General features: G+C 30.3%; 1 protein-coding gene across 1 annotated transcript in view; it reads right to left on the minus strand.

The window, feature by feature from the left end:
* LOC124355494 (unconventional myosin-Ie-like) overlaps nucleotides 1–21,133 on the minus strand; it is a 211,471-nt gene that overhangs the window by 180,662 nt on the left and 9,676 nt on the right. The window contains exon 2 of the mRNA XM_046806651.1: nucleotides 3,208–3,333. Within this exon, the coding sequence (XP_046662607.1) occupies nucleotides 3,208–3,333 (126 nt within the window). The remainder of the gene's footprint in view (nucleotides 1–3,207; nucleotides 3,334–21,133) is intronic.

A 21,133-nucleotide genomic window follows, 5' to 3' on the forward strand; every position in this document is an offset into this window, starting at 1 on the left:
AAACAATTACAGGCATGTGAAACTTTCATTGAGGCCTCTACACAGTGACAAAGTGACTGTTTGGTGTGTAATCAGCAGTGAAGGCATAATTGGCCACAAGGAGGCCAATCGTGTTACTATCAATTCTGAGCTGTATGTAAACATGCTCCTATGATTTCTTGAACAACAATTGCAACAGAATAATTTGGGACTAGTGTAGTTCCAGCAGGATGGTGCCACAGCCCGAACTGTTAGAAATTCACTGGCAGTTTCAACTGAAATGTTCCCTGGGTGATTGATCTTCCGACATGGTGACATTCCATTGATCACCGGTTTTAACTCCACGTGAATACTTTTTATGGGGCTACATCAAGAGGGAAATGTTTAAACATTGACCCAGGACCCTAGATGCATGCAACTCGTCTTGAAGCTAAAAAATGCTTTGTGGAATTATGCAGAACTTCAGAACCAAACTACAGCAGTGCATTGACATTGACGGACATCACTCAAATGATGTGTTGTTTGTACAATTATTATTTAAATTATCTTCTCTTTATATACTCTTAAATTATATTGAAACTGTCTATTTGTTTGTTTGCTGACGATTCGAATATAACAATAACAGGAAACACTAAAGAAAATGTTGAAGTTTCATCATTTATTACTTTGTCAATTGTCAAAGAATGTTTGGATCATAAAAATCTTCTACTAAACTCAAGTAAATCTAATTTTATATCATTTTGTACAAAACAAACAAGGAATAAAATAAACCCACAAGTAGCTATAAATAACGAAATAATAGAACAAGTTGAAGTAACAAAATTTTTAGGGCTTTTAATTGACGAAAACCTAAGTTGGGACAAGCACACTGATCATGTGGTAGGCAAAATGTCAACAGGCTTATTTGCTCTGAGACAATTGGCAAAGTACTGTAGCTTGGAAACATAAAAATAATATATTTTTCTTTAGTTCATTCACATCTTCCTTATGGGATAAGCATATATGGAGCAACAAAAAAGGGAAATTTAGATAGAATTTTAATACAACAAAAGAAATCATTAAGAATTATGTGCAAATTAAAAAGAGAAGACTCAGTCAAACATCTTTTTGCTAATCTAAAAATATTAACTGTATATGGGCTCTATATTTTAGAAACTATGACTTACGTAAAACAGAACTTTGACCCGATTTTATCTGTAAATAATCATATTCACAACACTCGATTAAATAGACAGGTTGAAACACATCATTTAGATTTTTTTAAGAAAAAAACTAAATATATGGGAACAAAGTTTTTGTATATGCTACCAAGGCATATTTTACTGGGAAATAATTTATGTAAATTCAAATCTAAAGCGAAAGATTATTTAATAAATTTATCTCTTTATTCGCTAGATGAATATTTTCTCAGCTAGAAGTAAGCAATTCTGATCTAACTGTTGTAAGGAATCTAGGAGGGGCCATTCTATGTTTGGTATAACATAATATATTTTAATATAAATAAAATCTATATTAAAGTCCTATCTAGTATTAAGTCTTGACCATTTGTAATTTGACGCTATTTATTGTACCTTTGTACATAATATGAATAAAGAATGTTTGAATCTTGAATCTTCCATCTGTACCCTTTTGATGCCACAATAAAGGTTTGTTCAAACATGTTTTGTTATTATTTTAATTTACCTTCAAAGTTAGGGATACTTCCCTGCCCCACCCTGTATGCGAAGAAGAAAGTTTGTACCATATTATGTCTCTATTTTGTTCTAACATTAATTAATTAACTTACAATATTTTCATTTTGTCCTTGGCATGACTGATACACTTATTGGATATAATATACAAACAAAAAGTTTGTAACAGTTTGAACTCATTGTATTATATTATAATGTGAACAGAATAATTTTGAACTTTATTTGCAATGAGTTGTTTGCCTGTGTCCTTTATTCATTTACAATCTGGCCACCAACCACTGACAAACTAAACTGCAGACAGATTTATTCATGTCATTACTGAGTTAGCAACTTGCAAGAAGCAAAATAAATACACTGTTTCTAAATTTACAGGAATTAAGAAGAGATTAACAACACGATTCAGTATTTCAAGAAAGAATAAGGAACTCTCTGTGCTTATATATTGAGTTAATCACAAAGTTTACTGTATAAATCCCAATTATTTTATTCATAAATTAAATTTAAATATAAAATGTTTAGGCTACTTGCAAAAATGTACCAGTGGTATTATACACTAAAAACATTTTAATGGCAATGAAAAAGAAGAAAAGAACTTGTTGGGAAACTACAATATAATAGGTAATAAATCATCCAGATGGTGATATTCCACTCCTGACACAATGTAGATGATAAGCCTACATGACACATTCAGATAATGTTATTAGATGTAAAATGAGTTGGTCAGCACTGACCAACACATCCTGTGTAGTTCCACACTACAGTTCTCGGACATTAATGAATCCTAACAAAGATTGTAATAAATACAAATAACATAAAACAGGCTGTATACAATGTCTCACTCAAATTAACAAAATTATTTTTGAATGGTTTAGATTAGATATTACTGTACTTCATATTCTAAATTTGATATTTTTTCCAAGCTTACACTTTAAAAATGAGTAAATGTACATTTCTAATAATGGATATACAATATAAAGTGATAAACACTTCACTTTTTAACAAAATTCACATAAATGTATAACACACTCCATTTAATATTTAAAATTATATTTTTCATTCAAATGTATGTTTTCAATAAGAAGATATTTTTTTAAAGACTGCTCCAAGAGCTCTGATAACTTGTATTTACGAGAATATGTATTAAATTGTCACAACAAATTTAAGTAACTTTAAAATATAGTGGTATTAATAAAAACTATTTTAATATAAATTTTTAATTCCGTACAAACTACTTTATATAACTGTTTGGCTTAGGAACCACAAAAACGTTAAGAGCATGGTATACATACTAATGATTCCCACTCATATCAGATAAAACAAATGGTTATTAACCAAAATAATCTGCAAAGTTTAGAAAATTGAAACACAAGATGACCTAAGATCCCACAGTAAAAACCTAAAACATTTTTGGAAGATGGGATACGCTAAGGGTGGGGGAGGTATTTTACAACATAATACTAATTTATCAACATTAGATTAAATAATTTAATTTGATTAAGTTAATTTTTAAGGTTTAGCAAGTGACATTCAAGGATACAAAAATATAATCATCCATATATCGTTTCTTGAGGTTATCCACGATAGCATCATCAGTAACAGTTGACAGTAGAACCATGTCATCCACCCCCGAGAGTTTGACATTGTGAGATTGCCAGTGGTAAACCTGGAACAATATTAAGTTAACTTCAGTAACAGTTGACAATAGAACCATGTCATCCACCCCCGAGAGTTTGACATTGTGAGATTGCCAGTGGTAAACCTGGAACAATATTAAGTTAACGTCAGTAACAGTTGACAGTAGAACCATGTCATCCACCCCCGAGAGTTTGACATTGTGAGATTGCCAGTGGTAAACCTGGAACAATATTAAGTTAACGTCAGTAACAGTTGACAGCAGAACCATGTCATCCACCCCCGAGAGTTTGACATTGTGAGATTGCCAGTGGTAAACCTGGAACAATATTTGGTAAGTTAACATAAAATAATACCAAGACAGTTTAATTACCAAATATATATATATATATATATATATATATATAAGTAGATATGAACATGGCGGTTCTAGACCACTTTTGGGACAGTCAGAAAATCAATGTAAAATACTGTTCATTGAACCATAAACGAATCTGTAAATCACGAACTAAAAATAAACTAATCTATTGCTGTTTGCTTCTACTTTCTTAAGCTGAAACTTAGTGAAATATGCTTCGAATCAATCTATTGATCTCATATCTGCTTCTAATCTACGAAAATTCTGTTGTAAATATATTAAAATATTAATAAAAAATCTCTGAAATGGAATTAAAAATCAAGAAATCTAAAATTTTACTGGATTTCTCTAATATCGTTCTTAATCACGTCATATGATAAAAATTTCTCACAAACCACAACCACATAACAAATCGCGTTTGTAACAGCATTTTGAAAATCCATATTGATAATTATATCGTTCTTTGAACTAGAAATATTTGTCAAACTCTTTGTTGTATCAATGACATAAATGGGTCTATTTGCTATAAATTCTTTGGGGTTGTAATACATTTCCATATTTTTGTAGTAAACTTTCTTAAAATCTTGATACATCTGATACATGATTCTGAAAAGACCTCCTGAAATGTTTAAATTTTGTAATTCATCTGGATAATAAGAACCGTTCAATTTTACTCTGATATTTTTTACATTCAAACTATCAAACTTTGAAGGATTTTTTTCTTGATTATTCTGTCTATCTGTTTGAAAACCTATGATAACGAACTTGGGATTGAAGATATTTCTATAAATATTTGTGATATCGAACGAATAAGTTGTTCCGGAAATACCTTTTTGCTCAATACATTGCCAATCTAGAAAATTAAACATAATGTTTTGAGATTTTGTAATTTCATCAATCAACTGAATTTTACTCGTGGTTTTGTAATAAATCATCGGAACTCTAATGAAAAACTCGTTAATTGTAATTTTGCCATCAACAGGCATAACATTTCCAGTTGCAGTCTTCAGAATCACATCATCGTCTTCAGCTCTTATGAAACTAATGTAAAATCCACCTTTATAGATTGGAAAATTTACATTTTCAAAGAATCCTAAGCCGAAATGTGCTAAATCACCGACCGCTTCAAATTGTCCAAATTTAAAAGTTGATTCAAAACTGTTTGAAAATACATCACTTTTGGAATAACAAATGGTTCCTTTAATAGTGCTTAATTGGCCACAGTTTTCGACTTCTTCTATCAATTTATTGTGTTTTCTTACTTCAATCTTAGAAAATAAAAACGGTATAAAATTATCGATTAATCTAACATTATCAGTTCCAAGATATGCTTGACCATCTTGTTTTGTTAAAGTTCCAGAAATATAAAACTGGAAGTTAGACGAGCAAAAGTTATCTCCAAAATCAATATTAAACTCAGTTCTTTTATTCGGTTCATTCAAATGTTGTTTACTAATTGGATAGAAATTTTTAAACTCCGCCCTTTCAATATCACTAGCATATTTTCTGTAGTCCGCCATTTAATAAGAGAAAATTTAGAAATTTTAAACATCATGTATAAGAAAGATATCATTTTTTCATCGATCTAATGTACGTTTTTATAAGAAAAGATATAAATTTTAGTCATTTTTAATGATCTACTTCGTCATATTCGGGATTCTCTTCCTTAAATTTTGCGATCTCGGTCACATATTTCAATAAAATTTGCACAGGATAGTAACCGCTATCTATAATATTGTTCCAATCAACTGTATCTTTATTTTCATCCAAAAATTTTATACTCAAGTGTTGATAGAGACAAAGAACAGACATATGATCTTTTAATTGATAATGTATATTTTCTTGAATGAACTCTAGGGACAGATTTTGATATTTAGCAATGTTATACCAATTCAATTTGTTTACGTATAATCTCATCATATCTTCGGATAATTCATATTTTTGAGAAATATCATCCCAATGTTCTTTTTTCAAATCTCTTTCGTGTTGCATTATAAAAAGATCGAAAGCACTGTAATGTCCCGCCATCTCTATTTATTAAGAAAAAATTTCAAGTTTTTATAAATTGGCTCTTTTTAGCGTTACATTCAGCACATTTTCCAGAAACTCTTTTAAGTCCATTGATGTTTGCATAGTATTTTATATCATTTGTTTCAGTTTTTGCCTTACACCTCACACAATATATGAGCGTCATTTATATAAGGAAATTTTATCATGCATAAAACCCTGCGAGAATACCTATTTCAGTAAGATCTTCCTCGAACTTATTAATTTTTTCTTCTAATTTTTGAAATTTGACAGCATAAGAATCATTGTATTCAACAAATTTATGACCAATATTCTCAAAAGTTTTCGTAGCATCTAAACTAAACTTATCAAAAGACTCTTTAAATCTAGTAAGTTTTTCATTAATTTCACCAACATCGTCTACTGATCTTTTACTTCTTTCATCAAGTTTTTCATAGACTTCTGTTGTAAAATCTTTAACATGCTGTTTATGATTCTCATAATTTTGTTTTAGTTCATTAAACATTTTAATAGGATCTTCTAATTGAATCATTACAACAACATCAAATGGATTAATTCCTTTACTAACACTGCTAATTCTTTTTCCTTTAAAATCTAAGGCATTTTTAACATTCGGATCATGTAAATCAACAATATCGATGTTTTCTGATAATTTTAGAGGTTTTAAAATTTGTTCTTTAACAACAACATCATGTTTGTCAATACCAGGTCGAACACCGACAATTCTTTTTTTATTAGCCAAACTAACATAATTCTTTTCAACTTTGATCGCTTCAGTAATTTTATCAGCTTTTTCGATATGAGACATTAAATTGGTAAATATTTTTTTTGCACCATCTTCAAATTCTTTTTTCAATGTTTTTATTTTATCAGCAACTTCATTTGAACTCATGAAATTTGCAAGTTTGTTATCATATTCTGCTTTAAAATCTTCAATCTCGACAGCAAACATATCTGAATCTGGAAGGTTTTGTAATAAATTTTCTAACTTGTTATCAAACTCATTTCTCAAACTATCAAAATTCAAACTATTATCTACATTTTGAATAATTTGTGTTCCAAATACGTCAAAAATATTTTGTGAATCCATATTTATTAAGTAATAATTTGTTAACAACTTCTTTAAAATCTTTACCATCACTCAGTTCATTCAACACAAAAACACATAAATGACCACAAATTGGGGGATCTTTATAGTCTTGAATCTGAGAATCATTGTAGTAGACGCTTGATTTTTTCAAATATTTAATCAATTCTATAGGTGGTTTGTCCTCAATTCTTCCATACGAATCAAAATAACATGCATTCTTATCATTTTTATAATAACAAATCCAATGCGTTCCACTTCCCATAATCGAGTCTAAATTCACAATTCCACATTCAAATTTCTTAACTTTTTCAGGTAATGTATCTCTCATGAAGATTCCTCTAAAATGTTTAATATTTTTGCAGATTTCTTCCAATTCCCCGAATGTTAAAGGTTTAAATTTTTTTTTCAATGTTTGATTTCACGTAATTCAAAGTTTTTTCATCTAATCCAGATCCTGTAACATCTTCCAACTCTTTATCTAACCAATTTAAAATGTTTCGAACAATAGGAATCACATCCTTTTTAACGATTGGAGCAGCTTTACGAACATAAGGAACAACATTTTTAACAACTGGAATATTTTCTCCAAAATCTAATAAATCTTTCAAAAGTCCACCATTTTTAAGTTCTTTCAACTGATTATAAGAAACTTCTATTCTGGTTCCTTTATTGTTTTTCTTATGTTTTTCGAGTTTATTGTATTGTCTATTTGTTAAAAATATCTTATCTTCGCCATTTTTTAGTTGATCTATTTTAAATTGAATACTAACGGGTATTTTCTTCTTAAAAGCGGATTTTATTTTTTCTTTCTGATTTTTGCTGAAATTTACATTCACCTCCATTTATATAGTTAAAATTTCAAGTTCTCTTCGATTCCCATTCCTAGTTTTCTCTTCAAAAACATTGCTCCAGCTGTTGGAAGCGCAACAAATCTTTCACCTAAACTAGCATCTTTTGATAAAAATCTATCCATTGCTTTATCTTGCAAAACTTTATCTGCTATATGTCTGGAATTTGTGTCTCTATGTTTTGCATAAAAAAATATTGTGTTCCATAGCAGCTTGATCTAATTTATTTATACCAGGATCTCCTCTTTTTAGTCTTTTTTCGAGTTTTGTGCCAGGCCCCAGATACTGATAAGTTGGTACGTGTAATTCAAAAGGTAAATTGTTGATAAAATCATTCAAAAGTCCACTACCCTCAATCATAGATGAACTTATTGTCGGCAAAATTCGTTTTAAATATTTAATTCCATCAGGTTTTTCAATCATTTCGTCAAGTTTGTTCGAAATAAAATCTTTAATTGCTTTCTTTTCATTCAAAAAATTGTTATTTCCAGCCTTCTCTTGAGCATAAATATAATTAATAATTCCATCGAGTTTTGTCAAATCGTCGATATATCTGTATTCAATCTTATTATCACTGTATTTTCTCACACCTGATCCTTCGATTCTTTTTTCCCAAATTGGTTTAATTAAGTTAATATATTTTTTACCTCTACTTGACTTAGGCTTCTTAGTAGATGGATCATTATTTTTGTAAATTGAGTCAGATTCCCATAAAATTTCTGTATACTTTTTCAAATCTTCTTCAGAATATAAATTATCTTTTGGAGCGTCATAGTCTGTTAATAATCTCCATAAACCTTGAGTTCCTTCATATGTTTTTTCATTAATAATGATATCATTATGTTCAAAATTAACGGGTAAATTTCCAATCATAAAACTTCTCTTTTTTCTGTCCCAATACAAACCAAATTTATCATCCTTTGCTCTAGGAAGAAACTTTTTACCAATTTCACCAATTATTATATCCGTTGTTCCAGGACTTATTGGTTCAACTATGGTTGAGTCTTCAATGATTCGAGGTCTAAATGGTGTTGAAGATGGTAATTTTGGCAATTCAAACTCTTCAGATTCTGGAATTGAAATATCGGCAAATTGTCGTACAACTGGAACCAAATTCATCAAATTTTGATTATCACTTAAAACATTTTCAATTTTGCCCTCAACGTTTTTTATTGCAGAAGTTACAGGTTGATTGATTTTTTGAATAAATTCTTGTTCTTTTTCATCAATTCGAATTTGTTCTTTAAATTCTTTGATTAATTTCTTTTCGATTTGATCAAGTTTTTTCGCTTCTTCAGAAGTTACATTCACCATTTAATTAGAAAAATTTTGAAACGTGAACGTGGAACGTATAACGTGAACGTGGAACGTAAAAACGTGAACACGAAACGTAAAACATGAACGTGAAACACGAACGTGAAACGTAAACACGACCGTAAAACATGAACGTGAAACGTAAACACGAACGTGAAACATGAACGTGAACAGATTTACTGTTTTTCTGTTATTTTCATAATGTAAATAAAAATTAAAGATAATATAAAAATAGTTGTAACAAATATTTTATCAAGTAGATTTGTCAGACCACTGAGCAGCATTTATGTTAGAAAATTTATTCAAATATTTTCCATTTTTAGGCTTCAAAGTTAGATTAATAGTTAAAAAACCGTAGTCTTCTTTCCAAATTTTATCACACAACTCAATAAAGTGGTTAAAACTCATATCAGATCCCACATAATTGTTATAAATCTTTCTGGAATAATGATCATCTTGTTTAAAAACACACAACATATTCAAATTATTTCTTATAACTTGTTTATCAACCTTTGAAAAGCATTGAGAAAGATAGATAAAAGATATGTTTTTGTGACGAGACATTACGAAATATTCTTTAATAACGTCCTGATTTTCCAAAATACAATCATCAAAAACGATTAACGAATTGAGTTTACATTCGCTTAATGGAACTATGGAAGCATTATAAAAATGTGATATTTTTTTGTTTAAGTTTTTCTCAATATTTTCAAATCTTTCTTGTAATTTTTTATAGGCGTCTTGTTCTAAAGATTTACTAAAAACATACAAATTGGAATAAGGAATCAACCTATTGTAGATAAAATTCAATAATAAAGTTGTTTTTCCACATCCACTTGAACCAACAATTAACAATCTGATTGGTTGATTTTTCTTACTTTCTTCAAACGTTTGAAGTTTTATCTGATCTTTTTGCTTTAAAAATTTCTCCATTTAAATAGCGAAAATGAAGCTGTTCAAGTTGACTTCAGAAAGCTCTAAATTAGTTTTAAACTTGGAACATCCTATTCATTTAGAGGAAGAATCAAATTATTTCATCGGTTTAAGCGGTTTTTATTCTGACAATTTTGTAATAAATATTAGTGAAAGTTCTCCTTATTGTATAGGATTTAGTGAGAAGAACATAACAAAATATTATGGTTTAAACAAAGGATATTATACTTTCGATCAAATAAAAAATTCCCTTAAAAATTATCTGAAAACATTCAAACAATCAGATAAATCTTTAAACTTTGACGAAAACAAGTTTGAAATGCAAAAAAATTATCTCTCTAATAAAATTCAAATAAAATCACCAGTAAGAATAATGTTTTCAGCAATTATAGTAGATTTATTACGGTTTGTTCAAGAAACTATTGAGCCAAATCAGGTATATTTAGGAAATAAAACGCCAAAATTTAGACCGTTTGATGTAATTGAAGTGCACTGCAATCTCATTGAACCTAGTTTTGAAAATCATACCGAACATTTACACAAAGAATCTGAAATTTTGTACACATTTTTCCCAAATGTTGCTTATGGATCAAAAATCAGTGAAAAACCGAATGAAATCGATTATATTCCAATTAGAAAAAATATTAAAAGAATTCAAAAAATCGTTCTAACTATACAAGACTCTGAGGGAAATTTATTAAATAATGAGAGTAAAACAACAATATATTTAAGATTGTCGAAAGAATGATGAATCAAGGGGGAACGAATCGTTCTTACCTTCAAACTTTCAAAAAAACACCGTTTTTATCAATGAATCTGGCCTTTATTCTCGAAATAAAAATGTTTCTATCTAAATGGAGACAGTTGTAGATCTAATAAATAATCAACTCAAATTCAATAATACAGAAATTTTTACGATTGTTGACGAAAATAATAAAATTTGGTTCAAAGCAAAAGATGTTGCAGAAATTTTAGAATATGAAAACACGAAATACGCAGTTAGAGAGCATGTTGATAATGATGATAAATTATCATATTCTGAAATAAATAAGGTGGATCATTCGATTGCCCTACCTTCTAACTTTCAAAAAAATACTATTTTCATCAATGAATCAGGACTTTATTCTTTAATTTTGAGATCACATAAAAAAGAGGCAAAAATCTTCAAAACTTGGGTTACAAAAGAAGTTTTGCCCTCTATTAGAAAACTTGGTGAGTACAAACTTGAAAACAAGATTAAATATTTAGAGGATGAAGTAAAACACTTGCAAATTAAAGATGAAATCAAAACGGAAATAATCGCAAAACAAAGTGTAAAAATTGACTTAATGAAACCAGACCTTGTTTGTAAAAATTTTGATAAGAAAAAACACCATGTTTTTGTATTAATTAAAAAGAATCACATGTGGGAATATCCTTATTACGTTATCAGAGCTCAAAAGAGAGAAATACCGAAAAGATTGAAAGAACTTGAAATTGATTACCCAGAAATGGAAATTTTATTAAGATATGGAGATCCAAATAGTATAACCAAATGAAAGAATCTTTGAATATTTTATACAACGGAAATCATTTTACTACAAATATGGCAGAATCTCGACTGATTTATAGAATAACTACATTACACGATGAAAATGTTTCTAAATTTTACTAAAAACTCTCGATTTATTATATTTTGTTTGTAAATGTTTAGCATAACTAGGTAACCATTGTAGAATTTTTTTTCATATTCACAAGGCATTTCGTTTTTATAACTTTCGCTGAAAATTTTTTTAGCACAATCTTTGCAAAAAGCATCTTTTCTATCTTTACTATACTGCCAGTTATTAAATTCAGAAATATTTTTAATTTCTTTACAAAAGTAACACTTTTTTTCTTCTAAAGTTAATTTGTCCATTTTATCATATAATTCCTTACAATAACAGTCTTTTCTATTCTTTTCCTTATAAAATTCTTGACACTTTGTACATTTCTTTTGAGATTCCATTTATATAGAAAAAATTATTACACGATGAAAATGTTACTAAATTTTATTAAACTCTCGAATTATGATATTTTGTCTGTAAATGTTTTTGAAGATAAGGTAACCATTGAATGATTCGTCCACACTCGCAAAGAGTCGGTTTCTTTTGACTTTTTCGTTGAATTCTTATAGCACAATCTTTACAATGCGTATGTTTTTTATCTCTACTATAATGCCAGTCGTAAAATTTGGAAATATCCTTAATTTCTTTACAAACGCAACATTTTTTCTCTTCTAACGTTAATTTTTCTATTTTATCGTATAATTCTCTCTCATATTTACTACGACAAACTTTACACATAGACTCTATTCCTCATTTTTTAGTCTTATTTTTATGAAATTCTTCAAAATCTTTAAATTCTTGACACTTTATACATTTCTTTTGAGCCTCCATTTATATACAAAAAATTATAGCTTTGACTTTCTCAATTCATATTCGTAAAAACTTCCAGTTATTTCTTCATTATTTAAATCTTTTATACTATAAGTTACAGGATCTGTGTTATTAATTTGATAAATCACAAAGATTTCTCTTGACCAATTGTTCTTATATTTGTTCGAAAATGTTGTTTTTTTACTAACAATTCTTACATGATCATTGACTTTAAATTTAGTTTTCGTGTGAATTTCTGGTGGAACATACTTGAAAACGGTCTCTAATAACTCCTTTTCTGCATCTTTATCTACGACTTTGGGCTTCATTTTGATTGTGCTGTGAACTGTATCGTTATAATTGTTTACGATTTTTTGAAGAATATCGATCCATTTAAAGTTTTTATTAATCTCAAAAATTACTTTCATCCTTTCGTTTTGAGTTCTGTTATATCTCTCTACAATACTTGATTTCTCTTCGTTTTCAGTATGATAAATCTTAATGTTATATTTCCTCAAAACATCGTTAAATTCTTTATTTTTAAACTCTAAACCCTTATCTGTATGAAGAAGATTCGGAGGTTTATGCCCGATCTTTATAGCATCTTTTACTATATCTTCGAAAGCTTTTGAAACATCCTTGCCGTTTTTTCTTTTGATAGCTCTTGACCAAGCATATTTTGAGAAAGTATCAATAACATTTAACATATACTTAAATCCATCATTTTGATCTGAATAGTTAGACATTATAACTAAATCTGCTGCCCATAAATCGTCAATTCCTAAAGTTATAATTTTTCTCTTTTTAAACTTTTTTCGTACTGGTGCATGAATTTCTCTAGCTTCAATTTCTATATCTTCTTTATTCTTCAATTCTTTCTTTACTTGTTTTTCATAAGGATTCTTTATAAATTTACTCTTATTTGTCTTACATTTTGAACATTTTGCTGCAATTCTATACAACCCGTTTTGAGTTTGAACAATCTTAGAATCTATATTTTTCGTTTTTTTCTTACATTTGTGGCAGTGAATCAAATCATCTTCCATTTATATATCAAAGTTTCCAACTTTGTTTAACTCTTCTAAAATATCTGTTTTAATTTCGCCTTTATATCCATACGGTACTGTATCGATCTTATTTTCTAGGACAATTCTCTTATCATCTTTAGCGTTCAGTGCCAGCTTGTTTATGGTAACTGTGTACAACTCATGTTTGTAGCTTTTGATTACTGTCATCTCTCTAAATTCTTCTTTATCTTCGAACAAACATTTCTTCAAGTTTTCGATATTTATTGTTTTATTTACAACGCTTCTCTTAATCCCTTTGCATCTTACTGGATTTTTGTCTAGATATTTGTACGAGTACATTTTCGATCTCAATCCACAAAATTCTTCTAAAACTTCGCTATTTAACTCATCTTTGAATTTCCCTATTACCTTCTTATTTTTAGTAGTGAAACATTCGTGATCTTTTGGATAATCACTTGTATCAAAGTCATCTATATTTTCTTTAATAATTTTAAAAGGATCTCGTTTCAATTCTAGGAAATAACTGTCTGTATCCATGTAACACAGATTCAAATCTGGGTCAAACTTCTTTAATTTATCGTAATAAAACTCATACATTAACAATTTTGATAGGTCAAGAACTGAAAATCCTATGTAGATCGGTTTGTTAAATTTAACCTTTTGTTTGTACATGTGACTCGCTATACAGTTGTCGTCAAAGATATTAAAGCATTTGAAGTTTGTTTTCTTGGCCTGTTTCATTGAAAATTCTTCATTTCCTAGTTTGATATCACATCTATTTCGCACATTTTCCATAGATTTTCCAAAAACTGAGTTGTTCATCAGCTTGTAAAAATCTTTCTCAAAGTCACTTGTAGCTTTGGTTCTCATGTTTGTGTTAAAATCAATGTACTTTTTCATAAAAGGCTTCTGATCAAATGCAATAACTCTATTCACATGTTTCAAAATCATACCTTGTTCGAGGTAAAATTTCAAACTTCTTGAATGAACAACGTATTCAGTTTTATCCAGTAAAGTTGTGCAAAGTTTGTTTTTATAATGTTCGGGAGCAAGAGGTAAATCCTTGTGATGTTCATGTAAATTTGTTGGATATCCTAGATCAACTTCGAGAATATAGCCATAATCTTCGTCGCCAGTGAGTTCTAAAATTGTTTCTTGCCACTCTTCTTTTGTATATGTTTTAGGATTCATCCACTTGATTTCGTTATATGGTAAATTTTGCATAAGCCCGTAACCATAAAGGTTATTGGCATCGACGTACAACAGATAGTTTTCAGGCTTTGATTCATCAAAATCTTTCAAATATTTGTTATTTGCTTTAACATATCGTTTAATACATTGAGAAATGCCTCCGCGAATACCTTTTTCAATCATTAAATACATATTATAATCACTAATCAATTGTAATTCTATTTTCGTTAATTTTAACATAGCGTCCCATGCGAGACTTGGAGCTGTTAGATAATGTGCTGGATCAAGTTTGTAACAATTTAGACAAATGTTTCTGAAGTTTTCGAATATATCAGCGAGCAATAAAACATCTTGGATATTGTACAAATCAGAGTAATTTCCAAGATTTTTCTCTTTTAATTTGTTCCAAACGCTCAAGTAGTGTTGATAATCTTTCTCAGATATGCTCTCGTCTGTCAAAAGTGAATAGAAATCTTGAATTTTCAGCTCTTCTGTGTAATCAAGTTTTTCAATACTATCGATAAATTCGTAAGGAAATATACCTTTTCCAGATAGAATTTTAAAGATTTCTTCTTCGTCATTTGGTTGTCTTTCTAGAATTGCGTTCAATATTCGTCCATCTTGTATAAAATGATTTGTATGTTTGAAGTCTTCTTTCTTTAGATTTTTAGCTAACTTTTCAATAGACGATGCCATGAATCTGAACGTATCTACGAACGAAAACTTGATGAATTTTCTAGGCTTATCATTGTCAAACTCATAGCCATATCCAGAATTTACAGAATAATTTATATATTTTTCATCTGTGTTTGCGATCAAATCAACATTTCCATATTGTTTAGCCATCTCTTTTATGTACAAATAAGTATCGTAATTTGACATATTATGACAGAAAACTGGAATATTTTGTGGAAATTTCAAATTCAGATTACAACATGAATGAGCTGCGCCTCGAAATTTACCTGTTAAATGACAATGATCTCTTACTTTATTATAACTCTTATCTTTCCAACTATCAGGAGTAAAACCATACTGAATTGACTCAACATCATAAGCAGACCATTCGCAAATATGACAAACGTTTGCATTTTGGTATGAAATTTCTTCTTCTTCAGTCAATTTCATAGGTTTTTTGTTCTTAGAATTATATTTTTTCGCTATGTATTTTGATATTTTATTGAGTTCTTCAAACAATTTTGCAGGAACATTTGGCAAATCTTCTTCATTTTTTGCTCGATAACATATCGGCTTGTACATACGATTGGTCACATTCGACACCAAATATAGAGTAAAACCATAAGGAATATGCTTCTGAATCTTGGTTGTAGTCGATCTTTGTGGATTGTTCTTGCATGTCGGAATTTTTTCTAATATGCTCTCAAAATCCATATAAATAACGTGCGGATGGCTAAACTTCTTTTGATAATTAGTAAATGTTGTTGTTTGACCTGGAAACGGCATAATTGGCTTACAAACTTCATGTTGTTTGCAAATTTCTAAATGATCTGTTAAATCTCCAGATTTGTAGAAATGGCTTAAACATCTTCTACAAAGAAATTTTTTATGTTCGTGTTTAGATAACTGAGAACTCACGAGCTTATTTAAATCGGTTATCAAAACATAATGAGATTTGTCTTCTTGTTTAACATACAATAAGTCAATGTTTAACTCAGCGTCGTATTTTTCAGAAATTTGTAATGGAACAATATTGAGTTTCTCATCATAAGTATAGACATTGATAGACATTTTTGGATATTTGTAATTGGAATTGTGACTTCGTTTTTCAAATAATCGTATATCTTTTAAGGACATTGGATACTCGAAACCTGAAAATATCTCGTCATTTACAAATTTCTCGTATTGCTTTACTCTGTCAGCATTCTTTTCGGGTTTTCCAATAGCACATCGGATAGAATAAACAAAACAGAAATCATCTTTATTTTTTATATTTACACAAGCTTTCTTTACCTTGATCTCTTGTGGTAAATCGATATATGATCCTGCGTTCATAAATTCGTGTTTATTAAGGCTCAAAACTAATTGTTTACAACTTTTAAATGTCCATCCAGAACCTCTATTTGGATGATTTGTCTGTTCTCGATGTGTTAATTTATTAAATTGCTTAGTAATAAAGTCGTTTATGTCAAATATTTCATCTGATTTTATAGTAAAATACATTGGGCAAGTTTGTGGTTCACCGTTTACTAAAGTTCGTTCATATTCACATTCCAAAGAGAGATATCCTTTCATATTTTTAACATTCTCTTGAAATTTTTCTATTAAACTTTTAATTTCTGGCCTCATAATTGATAGATATTTGTAAATTGACATGGAATTATCGTTTAAATTTGTTAAAATGTATTGCTTGAAAAGACCGTGTATTGAGGATAAAACTTCAACATCTATGATATTTTCAGGTTTTTCGTTAAGAGTTTTGTCAATTTCTTCGATCATTTCAGACTTAGTTTTATCGTTTGTTTCAATGGACAATTTTTCAGCGATTGATTGAATTTTTTCATCATTAAATAGATTGAGATCTTTTTTATCTTCCTTAAAGTTTTTCTTTAATTCACGCAATTTTTCTATATTGTACATCTTTTCATGATCGACAATTTGATTTTCTTTAGCCCATTGTCTTAAAAAATTCAGTTCTTTCTCGTAAATTTCTTTGTTTTTGGCATGGATTTTGGAGCCATAATGTCGATCATAGTTTTTTCTTAAAATTTCTTTTTTGCAAAACGGACATGTTACTTTTTCACCCTCCATTTATATAAGAAAAATTTCTTAACTAAGGTTTGTAGGAGGCAATTTAAATTCTCTATACTATTTTTTCAATAATTTTAGAATTTAAAAAATTAATGATTTTTACTTGAATTTGACAGAAATCAGCACAATTTCTGGTGAAACAGTGATAGATTCTTCTATTTATTATTTAAAAAATGTGTAAACTAAGACTTAAAATTATTGAAAAAAGTAGTATAGAGAATTTAAATTGCCTCTTACAAACCTTAGTTAAGAAATTTTTCTTATTTAAATGGAGCTACTAAAAGAATTAAATGAGGTTGGTGATTTAAAGATCAAAGAATATAAGAAATTAATGGAATTAGAAGAAAATAAGAAATACAAAATTTTGAATCTGGAGAAAATGAAAGATAAATTCGGGTTTACAATAATTGCCGAGTTGGAAGATTATAAAGTACACTTACCGAACAGATTTTTGACTGTTTTGGATGAAAAAAAGATTAAAGAATTGAATAAACATGATAAATTACACTTGGTTGTTACTGGAAAGAAGACTATTAAAGATAAAGACTGTGTTACTATCAATTTTGTAGAGTAGAAGATTTTTCGTCGTAGCAGACATTTCCGATAGATTGATTTGACAGCTCAAGAAAGTAGAAGCAAACAGCTATAGATTCGGTAATTTTTCATTCGTGAGTTACTGTTTGATTTTACAGATTCGTTTATTGTCCTTTAAACAGTATTTTCCCTTGATTTACTGTTGGCTCCGAAAGTGAGCTAGAACCGCCATATTACTATCTACTTATATATATATATATATATATATATATATATATTTCCTGAATTATAATACAAATAATATATAATATATATATATATACATTTTATGTATATATATACAATAAAAGGTAGAAGTACGCCACACCACATGTTGTTATAAGCTTCACTGACATTGCAAGCAAAATTTCAAATCTACATCTCATTTCATTCTTAAGATGTCCTGAAAACAGATTTAAAGTCCAGAAACAATATATTTCTCTACATATCTTACCACATAATACATTCACATTTTTTTCATTAAATTGGGTTTCATATCAGTGTTTAAGTAATAAAATCTGCACATCAAGTCACCATAAAATAGTGTTGTAACCCATAAGACCAATGTAAAAATATTAGCTAACTCTCAGCCAAATCCCATGGAGGGACATATACCATCGTCTGACTCAGTGTTCCTAATAATATATAAGTGAAGCTTGATGCACAATTTCAAGTCTAAAGGTCAGTTTGTTCTTGAGATATCCTGCGGATATCGTGTAAAGAGATAGACTGACAGGCATACATTAATTTTTTCCAACCTCACAAGTGATAGCCTTAGCTAAATATTCATTATAAATTTTATAAGAGTGTACATTTATAATTTACCTCAAGTGAATTTATAAACTTCATATTCATAATCTCTTTATTGCGTGTTTGACAATATGTAACATTGTATTGCAATAGTCAAATGCATCATAAAATATATCCTAACTACACATTCACTCACAGTCATACTTACATCTCAGCATTCTCACGACACAATCACACAGACTTCGGATCCATGATTTTCAATCATCCCAACGGCTCGTCATGAATTCATCAATCAAGTAAAACGCTTTAGACACCAACAGGCGTCTGAGACGAGTTTTGAATTGATTGAGGTTGTTGGAGTTTTTTATATCCTCAGGGAGCTTGTTGATTATTCTGACACCCACCTGCTGAGGGAGGTGTTGCGATAATGTCAGTCTGCGTTGATGAGTTCGCAAGTTGTCCCTGCCTCTAGTTTCATATTGGTGAACGTCCCTGCCACTTATCAAGGCACATCTCGATCTGCAGTACACGATCACCTCAAAAACGTAAAGGCAGGGCAATGTCATCAATCCCAGCTCCCCGAAAGATGCCCTGCACGACTCTCTATAATTCAGTTTTAAAATTATCCTGACTGCTTTTTTTTGGAGCCTGAAAACCCGCTCCATTTTGTTTTTGGCACATCCTCCCCAGAGTCTTAATCCATACACAAGATGTGGATGGATTAGGCCGTAATAGGCCGTTTTTAGAACCTCTAGGGTACAGAACTTTGCTAGGTGCCGTAGGGCAAATATGCCTGTGGTAACTCTAGCACAGATGCTATCAACATGATCATTCCAGGTCAGTCCTCTGTCAAGGAACATCCCCAGAAACTTTGTGGAATCTGTATCCTCTAAAAGGGCATCATCCGCAAAAACAGAAGATCGCATCGCATGATCATGCTGACGAAGACAAAAATTGATGACACTTGATTTTGACTGGTTTGTTGTCAAGTTCAATTCTGTGAAATATTGAATGCATGCGTTCAATCCCTCAAAAGATTTTATTTCCAGGTCTTGTTTTGAATTGCTTTTGAAACAGAGAGTCGTGTCGTCAGCATATTGAACCAGTGCCCCAAGTTGGATCACTGAGTTCAATCTACAGACATAAATCAGGAAAAGGAGAGGTCCAAGGATAGATCCCTGAGGGACACCATGAGCCATTTTTATTTTGCTGGAAACGACGCTCGAGATCATCACACGCTGATCTCGATCTTTTAGATAAGACGTGAGCCATAAATGTGGGAGACCCCGGACGCCACATTTTTCTAACTGTTGCAGCAGTGTCCCGTGATGCACACAGTCAAAGGCTTTGGAAAGATCGAGGAATATGCTTAGCACATGTTCACGACCTTCCAGTCCATCGACAACATGGTCCAGAAGGCTATTCACCGCGTCAATTGTGGATTTGTTTTTTCGGAATCCAAATTGTTCTGGATTCAGAATTTTGTTTTTTTCTAGAAAGCTTTCCAGTCTTTCATAGAATAATTTTTCAAAAATTTTGCTGAACACAGGAAGAATTGAGATTGGACGATAGTTGCTTGCGAGGCAAGGATCGTCTTTTTTGAAAATCGGAATGACTTTGGCAGTCTTTAAAGAAGATGGAAAATTTCCAGTTTCAAATGAGAAATTGATCAATTTTGTGAGCGGTCTCAAAATGTGCTTATAGCAACGTTTGAGTAGCCATACTGACATCCCATTGGCGTCACTGGTTTTTTTTGTGTTCAGCCTCTGTATGACATTTGCTACCTCCCCCTCCCACACAGGGGCCAGGGCCATGGATGCAACCGGATCACTGACTTCTCTTCCGTGTGACTGAGATTCTTTAAATGACGAGTTCATTGTAGCCACGGTAGAGAAGTATTTATTGAATTGGTTAGCCACTTGAAATTGATCTTCGTAAATTTTGTTTTCAATTTTGATTGCAATCGGTTGGGAAGACTTTTTTGAATTTGTATCTCGAGAAAGGTTGTTAATAATTTTCCAAGCAGTTTTTGAGAAATTTTCACAATTACCTAAGGCTCTATTGACGTCATAGGCTTTGGCGGCTTATATGACTTTTCTATAGATCCTGCGGTATGTTCTAAAGAAAGTTTTGAAATCTTCGTTTTGGGTTCGAATAAAAATGTTGTGGTAGAATTTAAGCTTGTCTCGAGATATAAGAATTCCTTTAGTCAACCAGCCATTTTTCCGTGGTTTTTGATTTTGTTTAGTTTTTTTAAACGGACAAGCAACATCCAAATAATAATTGAAACTATTACTGAAAGCTTGAAACCTGTCCTCAACATTCTCAAACTCATTTAAAAATGCCCAAGACTCGCGCTCCAGCAATTTATTCAGTCGGCAAATGTTTTGACAATTGACAGATCTTGCAATTTTATATTTTGGGTTTTGATTTTCCAGCTTGCATCCATGAACCAGGACCTCCTGCGCAAAGTGGTCAGAGATCGCAGTGTTTAAAACAGAGACCGTGGTGCCATGAATGTTGGTGATCACATTGTCGATGGCTGTGCTCGTCGTA

This window comes from Homalodisca vitripennis, chromosome 2 (genome assembly GCF_021130785.1).
Source record: "Homalodisca vitripennis isolate AUS2020 chromosome 2, UT_GWSS_2.1, whole genome shotgun sequence".
Taxonomy (NCBI): Eukaryota; Metazoa; Arthropoda; class Insecta; order Hemiptera; family Cicadellidae; genus Homalodisca; species Homalodisca vitripennis.